The 13,785-nt window shown below is 38.0% G+C and overlaps 1 protein-coding gene across 6 annotated transcripts in view; it reads right to left on the reverse strand.

The window, feature by feature from the left end:
* LOC110377457 (putative epidermal cell surface receptor) overlaps positions 1-13,785 on the reverse strand; it is a 55,942-nt gene that overhangs the window by 8,405 nt on the left and 33,752 nt on the right. For 4 of the 6 annotated variants that reach the window (XM_064039672.1, XM_064039669.1, XM_064039671.1 and 1 more), the window contains exons 3-9: positions 5,268-5,815; positions 4,628-4,814; positions 3,826-3,961; positions 3,226-3,379; positions 2,517-2,958; positions 1,756-1,972; positions 1,158-1,369 (exon numbers count right to left, since the gene is read on the reverse strand). In XM_064039672.1, coding sequence (XP_063895742.1) covers positions 1,158-1,369; positions 1,756-1,972; positions 2,517-2,958; positions 3,226-3,379; positions 3,826-3,961; positions 4,628-4,814; positions 5,268-5,815 — 1,896 coding nt within the window. The remainder of the gene's footprint in view (positions 1-1,157; positions 1,370-1,755; positions 1,973-2,516; positions 2,959-3,225; positions 3,380-3,825; positions 3,962-4,627; positions 4,815-5,267; positions 5,816-13,785) is intronic. The other 2 variants (XM_064039674.1, XM_064039673.1) reach the window with 2 other exon arrangements.

Genomic DNA, 13,785 nt, shown 5'->3' on the forward strand with positions numbered 1-13,785 from the left:
AGTATCGTCCTGCCACAACACGTCATGGTACATTTCAGTCGGTTTCGGGCTCTTCATGTCCTTCGTTTTAAGTATCGTCACGTGTTTCCTAAATGGGGACTGCTCTCTAGGACTGCTTTGGGGAAGGATAACTCTAGGAACGTGATGGTCAACGGTTGTTGTGTTTGGTATGATAGGTTCGAACAAGTTGTGCATTTTATTAGGAAACTCTGGTATTCCTTTAGCTTTAGTATCAATAGGTTTCACAAAAGATTCAGACATCGGCCTCCTATCGAGAGAAGGCAGGAAATAGTTCAGGTTCTCAATTTTTGAGATAGGTACTTTCCTAACTGGCTCGTAAATTGATTTTACATTCACCTTTTGAGGTTCCATCGACTGTGTCGAGGGTCGTTGACTAGGGGCTGGCGGTCTATGGTAGTAGTCGTGAATTTTGCTATCTGTGTTAATGATATTAATGTGTCTATCAGGGTGCGTAAGTGGCGGTGTATTGTAAGAGTGCGGTTGTCTGAACGGGTCACCTATTTTTGATGCTTCTGGTTTACGACGTTGTAACTCCCAGTTATCACGAGACCGACCCGAAGGTGGTTCAGGATGTATAGTTTTGAATGGTGCATCGATATCGTCTAAAGTGAAGACTGTGATATTATCTCCTTGGGTGGGGAGGTTGGGAGGTGTTGCTATGGTAGGTGCATCAGCTGCATATTGTTGGACTACTGTGATCGGTGTGACAGGGAAAACTGTTTTGAGGTATTTTGGAAGGGATTTGACTGGGCTTAAATGCCTGTAGAAGTCTACTGAGTCAGTGGTGAGGGGGGGTGTGGGTATGACAGGGGCTGATGTCGGTACGTCAGATGCCACAGGCGTCACATAGTTCATGATTTCTCCGAGTACCGGCATGCTGTAAGACTGAAAAGACGATCCATTTCCAGCTGCAAGCAATAATGTGAATGAGTGACATGCGCGTGATGTTGTGAGATGAGAAGCTGATTAATGATTTTGATGTTATTTGTGAGATTATTTTTTACGAATTAATGACATTGTTATGAAATGTTTATGAAATTAAAGAGTCTGTCTGATATGTAATATTTTTATTAGGAAACCTTTTACAAATGATCATTCTTTAAGGTTTTAATCTTCATCACTAAAGTAAATCTTACCTGCATGAGCCGCACAACCCCACTGCTTACAGCAGTCTTCATCAGATATATTGACAGCCGCTGGCCGATGGCCGGGAGGGCACCGCAACGTCTGAGGGGGCACGGCGGGGAGGGGGGAGCAGACATCTTGACAGTCCAGGTCTCCGTTCTCGCAGAAACAGCGTTGTTCACAACCAGTTAGGCTTATAGGTACTTCACTCCAATTTGGCACTCTGGAATAAACAAATTGAAGCTTGCTGTGTTTTCCTATACTCTAGCATAATATTTTTTGTTTACACAACTGAAAAAGATATCATGAACTTTTTAATGACGAGACCGATTAAAAATCTTTGTTTACCTAAACGTTCTCAGAGAGGTTTTGATTCGATAGGACAATAAGTGTCATTATTATTTGCTCTATATTTTATTTATTATCTCACTTACTATGATCTATACAACACTCCACACTATTTACACATACAATATTTATTTTTGCATGCCTAAGTTCAGGTAGAATGTACAAGGATTTCCAATTTTTTGTAACATCTGCATACTGTAACGACATTCCGTTGCAAATAAACAATTATATTCTGAACACAATAAAATCATGGGTACTTACGCAACTCCTTTATAATGGCACGTCCCATCGCTGAGACATCTGGCAGACCTAGGACAGCAGTTGGGCGGCGTCGCAGGAGGTGACGGGGCCCATCTCACACAGCCTTTGGACACGAGTTCTAGGCCTACGTGTGAGGGACACACTAGGGCCGCACACTCGTGTTGGTCGGGCCCCACGCACTCGCACAGCTCTGTGCAGCCGATGTGGAACTCGTCGCCTATATAAAAATGTTACTTTTAGCGTGCGCATACTACAAATTTTAAGTCGGCCAATAGCTGATTTTTGCTAAAAAATCTGTATGAAGATGAATGGAAGTAGGACACGTCTCAACAATTAGGTATTTGTTCGGTATCAGACCGACTAAAAACTTTGATTGAATTCACGATTTCAAAAATATATATTTCTTCCTACCAAGGGCCTACTAAATACCTACATATTTATGTAGTCTGCAGTATCTGCATGTTTAAAAAGACCTAGGTAGCGTGCTTCTGTTTATATGCGACGTCTTACTTGTGGTAAATAATGGATCCATCACACAATACCTCGCGAGTTATATTATTTTGCTTAAAGAATAAACGGGTGGCGGTCATAAAAGTCTTGCCAATTTTAGCAACTACATTACCACCTGAAACCCCAGAAGGCTAATAATTTCACTCCCATTGCTTTGAAGAATATGCTGATTTAACATGTGCTTGGTATACGTTGATGTCGATACCTTGAAACGTGACATACAATCAACTGAGTGCCCAAAGAGTACTCACCAATTTCATAAAACTGTCCTTCATGTACGCATCCGATCTTCGAAACGTTATCCCTTATATCCTCATTGGGTACCTCATTAGGTACCTCACTCGGTACTTCAGGCACGTGAGTCGGTCCCTCATTTGCTCCTCCATTATCAGAAGCCGTTATAGTAAAGTTGAACTTAGTTCCTGTTTCCTTAGTTTTCAGGATATAGTCTTTTCCTCCTTCTAGGTTGAGAATTAAATTGGAGTACTTCAATTCTACGTCACTGAAAGACTTCCCTCCATCATTGCTTAGGAGAAGATGGATTGGGTCTTCACTTTCGTTCAAATGCATCAGGTTAACTTGAACAGAGTTGTTTTGGAGAACTTTTACTGAGCCTATTGGTTCAGCCAGGACGAGGGGTCTGGTTTGAATATGTTCCAATTGTTCTTCGTAATCTTCGAAGCCTTTGATCGTCTGTTGAATAAAATGGAAAGGTTACCACTGAGTGAAGCTGTAGATCAGAAATGCAATTGACATTTCACATTTGTATTAAAGAAAAGATGCGAGAAACTTAAATGAATTGTCTAGTTGTTGAGTTTATGCTATCGGAAGTAGATTAAAATAACACGTAAGAAATATTAGAATATTAGAACAAGGTCAAAAGATGACCAGAAATAATCTTCCTAAAAATGATAAAGACACACATCCATAACCGAATAATTCCCATATAATAATACTAACAACTTCTACCTCAGTAGTGGAAGTAGTGGATGTGGTGGAGTTCTCAGGTTCCTCGTGAACATCATGGCTGACGTCACACACTTGCACCTCACAGCACGCGTCGTTCGGATCCTGTACGTTGATGCATTTGTCTGATACCGGGAGGGGGTTGCATCTGTGGGAAGAATAAGTAGGTGAGCGTTGACTTGTTTTCTTCAGCTTTATATGATAGACTGGTCCACTGGCACAAGAACAAAACTATTTTTATTTATACTCCATTTGCGTATCCACTCAACAAAAGATGGTGTAAATTGATGGTGTAAACAACCTTGGTGTAAATTTTGAATAGAAAACTCAATTTTAAAAATAAAATGCGACTAAATTTTGTACATGAATTACAATTAATTAACTAAATTAATCATTATTTTAAGGAGTAGTTTATTTATTTCATAGTATCTGTGTAAAAATGCCTTAGGTAATGATACTAACTACAGTATAATTGTTGAATGAAACTACATAATGTATACAGGATCGCTGTCTATTTATCATACTACTTTACATTTTGTATTAAAATCTAAATCTCACGTGTAACTCTCTTAGTAAAAGTAATAGTGTGCTTACCTGGGTTTACACGTCACAATGGAGTTAGGTTCACAAATGCAAGTCTGCTCACATCCGATATTCCATTGGGATCCGACGGGATGCGTGTCGTTTCCATATCTGCACACTTCCGGCTTGACCACCTTTTGTGAATTATCTAGAAAGATTTAAAAAATGTGGAATAGACATTTTTTGAGATTATTCTTAAAAGTGATGTTGTGTTCTTCACAGTTTATCAGATCACCATGTCTTTGATAAAATGATGATGATGATGTCCTCCTAGCCGATTATCGGCTACGGCAGCTGTTCTCATGTAAGGAGATTAGCCAACTACGCAGGACATATTATAGTGCACGAGCATTTGCGCAGACACAAGTGCACTCCCTATTCCTTCACTCTCATAGTCCGATGGGACGGTAATCCGACACGACCGGAGAGAGATCAGGCGCAGGACCGACATTTACGTGCTCTCCGATGCACGGGTGAATCAATCACCAGCTTCCAGGCTCCGGGCTGCTTTGTGAAAGTCTTCTAAAACCCACAAAGCGATTTCGGCCCGACTCGGGAATCGAACCCGAGACCTCGTGCTCAGCAGCCGCACTTGCGACCACTAGACCAACGAGCCGCCGACTAAACTGAACAGAAAAAATGTAGGTACGTAATAATGTATGTAATACTTGTGCACTATAATATGTCCTGCGCAGTTGGCTAATCTCCTTACATGAGAACAGTCGCCGAAGCCTATAATCGGCTAGGAGGACATCATCATGTGTATCTACATCTTTTGTTGGAGATCCTAAATAAAATAAATAAATAAATTTACCACCACTACCAGTAGCACAGGCTATAATAGAGCAGCACTCGTCGACAGGCGACTCGAAGCACAGAGGATCGTTGAGTCTTCTTCCTCGACGGATGTAAGGATGCTTGCAGCGAGGCGAACAGTCGAATATACCGCCAGCGATGCACTCGCAAGTCTCTTCACAGCCTCTGTCCATGCGCTCTCCGATCTAGGTACACAAAGATATATTAAGCAAGTATTAATTACAATACATGGTATACTTGGCATGGTATCAATTCAAGAAATCTGCTGCTTACCATAGAGCGCGCGCACACTATAAAGATTTAGTCGGTCGATGCTTGATTTTTGCTCAATTATGAAGATGAATGAAAGTACACAAGTTACAACGATTAGGTATAAATTCGGTATCAGACTGACTAAAAACATTGATTGAATTCACGACTACCTATCAAGGGCCGACTAAATAGTGTGCAATGTGCGCGCACGCTAAGTCCAGAGACATACACCCAAAGGCATGTATTAATGATAGAAATTTATGCCGTTGTGTGTTATTTTAAACGCCAATACTGGCTAGCTTTTGAACATTTTTTTTATTATCCCACTGAAAGAACTTATTTATTCACCAAAAATTTGTAATCAAAAATTCTTATGTAATGCTAACCTTGTATGTAATCTCGTTTTCTTTACACGTATCCATTTCCTCTGAGCCTCTCTCAGCCGTCATCAGTGGATGGAATGGAGCCTGTAGATTAGTGTAAAACTTTTCAGGTATATCTTTTTGTTTCTGATCTATAGGTATCATTCTAGGTTCATCGTCATCATCCACATCTAAATTGACGTCACTTAAATCTGATAAATGTTTCTTGTGACCTTTTGCATTTGTTTCATTATGTAGTGCTATGGCGAAATTTTGTAGTTCATCAACATTTAAGTTCAGGAGTCTAGCCCTTGTTTTGGCCCCTTCTTGTGGCGGCATAATAGATTCACCAACTTCTGACAGTGGTGTGGGATCTATTTCTGAGTCTGTTTCCGCTTCCACTTCTGCTTCTGTTTCTGTTTCTGTTTTATGTTCTGTCGTTGTAGTTTCTGTTGTTGATGTTGTGGTGGTTGTGGACGTTGTTGAGCTTGTTGTTAAAAGTTTTGGTTCTTCTGATGTGATCTTTCGTACAGGTGGCTTACGCACGTCATCTTCTTCACCTGTTATTTTGCCTGTGAAAGAGGTGAAATGTTAGAATATAAATGTAGAACAAAAAAACTCTCTGAACTATTATAATAATTTTAGAATAACATAAATTGATTATTCCATGGCATTTCTCATACCAGCTAAAAACAAGCGGACATAATTTGGATTCCTATAATGTTGGGCAAAGATCAATCTTAAGCAGGAAACGTTAAGCTGTCTCAGCAAAAACGTAACATAACTGGTCTGCAATCTGGGGCAGGGTCAGTAGGCGATACTGGTCATGTACCGCTCTGTACCATAAACCATATTGAACAATTATGCATCTTATTGTGTAGTAGTAAAGTCTAAAACGCAGTGACCTGGAGAAGAAAATCGGAACCAATGTAAACGACCTGTCGATCGAAATCAATGTAACTGTCAACGAACATCGATTACTATGAAGCAAATTATGGTGCTCCAAAAATTCTGCAAGCTATTCTAAACTTTATCTTTGAAGAAATAAAAGCGATAATGTATCGATGAGTCATGAAGAAAATGTGTGATGAATTTAGGACGAAACCTGAGACAATGATTGTTGTACGTGAGAAAGTTGTCCGTGATTGGTATTAAACAAGTGTTTATTGTTTTCATTTCCTATAAGTTATTAAACTTGATACGTGTGTCCTAATTGCGATTGCCGACCTTGAGTTCACACGGTCAACCGATCTCATCTTCCATTGTTTAGGAAGTATATTGTCATGACCTTTCTTCAAGCGGTGCAATTTTCGGAATTATAGTGTCTGGTGTGTTTATAGCTATTTTTATAAGTCAGATATAGGTGTGAAAATAATATAACGCAGTTTCTCATCGTGATTTTTAGGTATAGGTTCTATAAAAAAATATTATTGCTGTACATTGCTGCTTGCTCTTCTTCATAGAACCTACTTTCACAATAGCTATGTTCGCAGATTCTTTATGAGTATTTATCTGTTATCTTGTCTCATTAAGAATCAAAAGTAGATTATTATTATTTTGAACATATTAGAAACTTATTCATCAAATTAAAAGATCGTTGATCTTTTATCTAGATATTAATATTTAATGCAAACACCTGATAAGCTCTAATTAAAATAAATTATGGAAACGTTTAGTTTTGATGTTAAAAAGTACCTACGCAGCACAGACATTAGTTTTCATTTAAAATCGACTCAAAAATTGCCCTAACCAAGTTAAAGTTACGGTCCCAAAGGCACACTGCGGTGCATCTTGGGTTAAAACAAGATTGTTTATTCTACATCATGTCCCAAAGGTTCACAAAATGTCAAACAGTGAATAAATGACGTGTAATGTGTAGGTAATGACATCGTGTGCACCTGCGGCCCACATTAGCATATTGCATAGCCCAATGTGCCTGTATGTATATGTGTATGTATCAATCATTTGTGTATGCCGTACATTATGCTAAATTGCTCTTAAGTGTAGCAAACGCTAATGATTTTTAGTTAGGGTTAGCGCACATGGTATCCTTATTTGAGAAGTTTTATTGAGCTTTTGTTGAAATGTCTACTTTTTTGATACTTCTGGCTTAGACGTAGTCTTAATTTTAGAAACGCAGAAATATAATGGCGGTTTCATGAAATGAAGTGACATCAATCAAGTCACGCCTCGTTTTTCACAAATGTAAAGTTAAACCGTAACTTTTGATGTTTATTCTATAAGGTTTGTGATGTCGAAAAGGTGCCATCTCCATCTAAGCAAAATGAATCGTTTCTTTTTGAAGGAACCGGACATAATAATTACAAGCTCTACAAACACCACATGTTCTGATCATTACCCCTCAAAAATAATCACTACCGAAAAATACAATAAAAAATCGGTTAAACTACAAAATCGATAACGCGCGGATATCCTTATCGAAGTGAGTGATGGCCTCAAGTTGGCCTCACTCGATGTAGGTTAAGCAAAGGACGCGAATGCGGACCGGTTGTATGCGCGGGCGCCGCTAAGCTGTCTGCCGATGTTGTTTACTATCGATTTGTATTGCTGTATGGTAATAAGGATTTTAGTAATTGTATCAATGTTGTGTAGTACCAAGTTGTATCTAATTGGTGGAATTGTCAATTTGCCAATTTGTATAAATCAGTTACTGTAAGTATAATTTAGTCTCATTTATTTGGAATCTGTATTTTCATCTTTTAGCAAAGACTCTTGACCAGTAAATCAGCTCATTTAGTCACCAGAACAGCCACCTTCTATTTCTTAAAAATGAAATTATAGCTTACGAAAAGAATTATACTATAAACACAGATAAGACACAAAAATTATCCCCCTTTTTCGTAAAAATCAAATATAATCTTGCTATAATAAAAGAAATAATAAAATACATTAAGATAACACCATATCTTATCTCTGCATCTACTTAGTTTCGGCACGTGTGCAGATAATAAAGTCGATGAATTTATGAGCTTTTTCAGAGTCTAGCCCAGACATGGATCCATCCATAATACATGAGTCTGAATGAGGAGTAACTTAAGTCGTTGTTACTCCCACAAAGCTATCTGACCTTTGTGGTAAAGACAAGACATAGATAGTAAGACAAACAGATAAAAAATCTACTTAAATCCTTATACAGAAGTCACTGTGAGTGAGGTCTGTGTGGTATGCCTCGATTTTCGATTTCTGAACCGATTTAAATAGTGTTTGGTACCCAGATAGACTAAAGCCTGGAAAAGAACATGGTTACTTTTTATAAGACTGTCAGATGTAGTTTTAGAGGGTGAAACCGTTGGGAATAACTTATATAAACATATTACTTCATCGTGATCTGCCAAGTAGTCACTTACTAAACTGCTAAACATTCGCTTGCTTAGCAAACCCTCTTAATTTGATGAGTTTGTGTAATACTAACGACAATAGACTACAATCTCATTAATCTCCAACAGGCTAAAGTTTCACCTTCTCATATTCCAATTATGAACGTTAAATAATTAGCTCCAGTCTGTAAACTAATAAATCTATTGTTTTCTCATACTTTTACTCTGTCGTGTGCTCTTAGTTCATTAGTTCGTATGGGAAAGACTTTCTTAGTAGCAGTATTTGCAATTTTTTACTCCTACAATATGGGATTAATATACTTTGATTAAGTCTCAACCCTTCTCCGTGTGAGAGGAGGCCCGTGCCCAGCAGTGGGACGATACAAAGGCTGTAACAGTAACAGATTGATCTCAGGTTAAGTTGCTTCAAACTGCTCCTTATGTGCCTAGTTCTCTCACTCATAAGTGACATTAAACAGACACGCAACTATTCTATTCAAACACAACTTTGGCTCTATAAACCATACTGTTATTCATCTTAACCTGTAAATTATTATAAAAAAAACTGTCACTTTACGGCATAATTTACCTCCAAAACCCAATAAAGTAGCATACCATCCTACCGTTATCATTTCGAAGTTGTGCAAAATTCTCTTAACAGTTACTTACTGAGAAAGTATGTCAGACTACCTCATGCATGCGTAAAATGCACCTCACGAATTCCAGTGAGTAATTTTGGGTATGGGTATATGTCCCATACATAGCGTACACTTGTTAATGCGCCTGAAAGCAAACATAGTGTTTCGCGCGCGAGCGGTTGACGAGTCAACATCTCCTACGGGGATGGGGAAAAACATGTCGAGTATAAGTCAGTTCCTGCATCCAAGCCATGATTTACTGTCTCGCGGAATTAACGCTACATAAATTTTCCTAACATTTTAAACATAATGCTATTCGTTTCTCCGAGGGGTATACAAATGTGTCTGCAATCCCGTAAAAAAATTATGAGCTCTATCTAAAAGCTGGATTTTATCATAGACGAAATTGACAATTGACATTGAAATCCCGGACTTCATCGTACTCATTACATTAAAAATGCGCCTCACGCAATACCACTGACTGAGTCTGGGTATGGCCCATACGCGATACTGTTACGCAAATTACGCGAAGCATCCGCGTTCTAAGGGCGACGACTCATTGACGCAAGATTACGCGACGTGCGACAATGTCAGACTACGCATCGCGTGCTAATGAAGACGGAATGTGCGATTTAAGATCTGCATCGAATGTCTATTAGGCTTAAACTTAGAGTATTTGAAAAACAGGAGCCGCTTTAAGCAGCAAAACCTAAAGTCTACCAATTTACGCAAGAGAGGCGAGGCTCTGCAATTAATAGTTAATAGCTCACTCATGCCGTTTTATCAAACTCAAAAATACAAAACACACAAACTTGACGCAAACGAAAGTGCAAAGCGAATATGAGTGGCTGTCTTATACAAAAGGATATGACTTCCACTTGTATTTCTTGCAGAGGGAGAGTCACAGTAATAAAGAGAGTATCCAGTGGTTCAAAAGCTCTAAGGCAAAATATTCTGTTCTATTCTTGTCAACCTTTTAGGTAAGTCCCGTTTGTCAAGGCCATGCCCCTAAGTATAATAAAATAACAGGTATTTTATAAGATATTCCCCATCGAATGGCGCACGATTCGCCTAAAGGTTTGACAGTTATGAATATAGATTTACTCACGACTTGACTCGTCACTGCTTGTTGATTGCTGAACGAAGGGCAACTGAGCTCACGACTTTAGGTTTTACAGCGTATTAAGTTGATTAAGGTATCGTGTTAATTCGTGAGTTGGTATGTTTTAATATGGAGGTAAACAGTAAAATGAAAAGAGAATAAGTTGTTGGATTGCTACTTGTGAGGTCAATTTTTTCTCGAGTTGTCTTAAAATAGCTACACGAGTAGTACATTATTTATCGCTTGCACTACCTCTATATAGCAAATGTTTTGATTCTTAGCTATCAATTCGGAATAGCTATTTCAAACTACCAATATGCTGATTTCTTAAAAAGATATTCATTATCCTGAAATGCTATTTCAAACTAACATTATGGCGATATCTTTAAAAGATATTCATCATCCAAACGCCAGTTAAACAAATTATAAATAAAAAGTAATCAAAGCTAACATCTGATAAATCCGCACCAATATGCCCAAGCCCTAACTCAATCGTCCGTGCGGATATTTGCTTATCCGCTACACCGATCGATTCTCAAGGAAGTCCGACATCTCACGCTTGAATGGGATCACCTGTTGCACAGCTTATGTATCGGAACTTATATCACAACATCCGTTCAAGTTCATTTAACGAAGTAATTTGTTCGACATGTTTTTTTGTAATTTGATTAAGATAGAATGATCACTTGATTGTGAAGCTTCCGTTTAGAACATAAAGTCGTTAAGATAAGTCGAGGTAGTTTAAAGATGGATATTAGTGGCCTTGAAGGATATATCTATGCTCAATAGTATCAGACTATCATTTGTTTGACTGATATCAAGAACTATTGGTCCGATTGGAAACATTCTGTCAGACTTAGACAGCCCAATCAAAGTTTTAGGCTTTGAAGATGAAAATGTTTCGTTTTTAATTAAGCACAGACTCAAACAAATCCGGAACTTTTCCTAATCGAACTTAACCTTATTTAATATTATTTGTTGTTTACATTTTGTCTTCCATACTTTCCGTCCCTGTCCTCAAACAAAACCAAGAGAAGGGAAGTCGACATCGTTTAAACAAATCAGAGGTGAACTGGATGCGTTCAATGCGTTCCGAAGTCGCGAAGGTCGATCAAACTTCAATATAAGCTAAAAGTACATGTTTTGAGGTCATGCCGTATTTGGCCCAGCTGTTTTATAGTACCCTGGGGCTGTGTGACATAATTTAGGGGTCTTAATTTCAATGCGCGTAAGGTTAGGAGCTGAGTTGTGTCAAGGTGTCAAACTATGTAGGTATGTAAACTAAACTTTGTTACCAGAATGCCCCATATAAGTCATCTGCTTTATTGCTGGCTGTTTCTGGTTCACCAAAGCGTTTACGAAAGCCTTTTTAGAAGAGGAAAGTGATTTTATTTTTCCTGTCGTTGTAAAGCTTTGGCATTTTACACTGAATAAATTAATTTTCTCGCGGGTTTGTACTTCTTACTTGACAAAACATAGTCGTTAATCTAAGCTTACAGATTATGTTTTTACAATAATTACTATTTGCCAAACTACCATTAATAGACCGGGCTGCATTCCCAATAATAATTTCACAATATTTACACCATCTTCTCAAATCTAAAGCGGATGTAACATGTGCCCGCCAGCACGGAGATCCGCTTTCAACCAGCGCGATTGGAAATCAGTAGCAATGTGTCATCTTATAGCAAACACTTTCACTAATACGTATCTACTGGGCATTGGGTATGTCGGACAAGGTCGAATAGACAATAGCTTCCATCGTCTACCATCTACTATTGTTTGCTAAGATGATAGATATAGTTTTTTTTTTCCGTTGGAGACTTATCTTCATAACCTCATCTCCGTTTTTATCTCCGTTTTTGGGAAGGTTATGTCCAAATATCTTAATGCCGCTATAGTGCTCCTGGAAAGTGAAAAATATACCATCCTTGATGAGCTTTATCATATAAGCCCTGGTACTCAGCTACATCCGGTTAGACTGGAAGACGACCCCAACATAGTTGGGAAAAAGGCTCGGAGGATGATGATGAGCTTTATCATAAGTAGAAGTAAATAATTAAGCACTTTGGACTTTTCTTCTTCCTGCTCTATTCCCAATTTAATTTGGAGTCGGCGCTATATGCTTTCTGCCTGTATTCCTCTCTGTCGCTGGTCATACTAACATTTAACACCCTCCTTATTCATGTCATCTCTCTGTCAATCCATCCTTTTTCTTCGGTCTTCCTCTACCTCCCCATTAATCTTCTGGATATTGGCAGTAGTAAAGACTATTTCAATGCATCCAAGACAAATAATTTTCAGAAGACAGACAAAATCAACCAATTACTACATTAAATTATGCAGCTAAGGTCAAAACAGACCATTGTCTCTAGCCAACATTTTTGCAGACTTCAAATTGTTCCTAGCGCGTAGGTGCTAAGTACAATTGCCATTCAATTCTACTATCCCATAATAAAAGCCGTAAAAGGTACAAAATAGATTTTAGCACCTACTCTAATAGCACCATAAAGTGGAGACGGTATTTTTTTGGAGTTTAAAATAAAATAAAATGGAAATTGAGGATCGCGTCTGGGAGGAATGCATTTATTTCCGAATATTTTCAATTATTTAGAATGGTTTTTTCGAAAATGTAAGTTCTGGAGAAGGTACTCTTAATTCAAGTAAAAATAAGCTTCCAGTTAACCGCAACAAATATTTTGAAATGTCAACCAGTTTAAATGTGGCAAAGAAATGTCGTATCCTAGAGACACGAATCTCATTAGGACTTATAAAGAAAAAAGAAACGTACCTACGAATTGAAAACCCACTCTTTTTAAGAAGTCAGTTAAAAAGCGCAAAATACATTGTTTAGGTAACAAAACCTTCACGGTAATGAAGATTACAAAGTAAAGGCACTCAATAACCCAGTCGGTAGTGCATCGGAAGACGTAACGTTGACATAACTGGCTTCTGTCATGCGAGACCACTTCGTGCTCCGGCGCAGCATTGTTCCGCGCGGGAAAGTCAGAACTAAATTAAACATGCGAAATTCAACCTTAAATCTTTGTAATAAGGTTTATAGATATATTGTTGTCTTAGGAGGTATTGTGTGATAATTTTTGCGTGATGCAATATTTGTGTCAGATTAGCAAAAAGTCCTTTGGAGAGTAATAGAAATGTTTTGGAGTTAGATTGCGAAATTGCTGTTTATCCGTGTTGGTCAATATGGACTTTTTGGTGACTGTTTTAATGTAGTTAGCCGCATAACAAGATTAAGAGTCTATTATTTGTAGCGTTGTTAAACATTTTCGCCTAGAAAGCTGACAATTTTAGAGCTCGTAAAATAATTAATGCAAGTGACAGTTTTAAGGAAATACTATATGAATGAAATATGTCATTTTAATAAACCTTGGAAGACAATTAAATAGATGAATTAAATGACGGAAATTGATAAAAAATAGTATGTTTTTGTTTATTGACCT

This window comes from Helicoverpa armigera, chromosome 20 (genome assembly GCF_030705265.1).
Source record: "Helicoverpa armigera isolate CAAS_96S chromosome 20, ASM3070526v1, whole genome shotgun sequence".
Lineage (NCBI taxonomy): Eukaryota > Metazoa > Arthropoda > Insecta > Lepidoptera > Noctuidae > Helicoverpa > Helicoverpa armigera.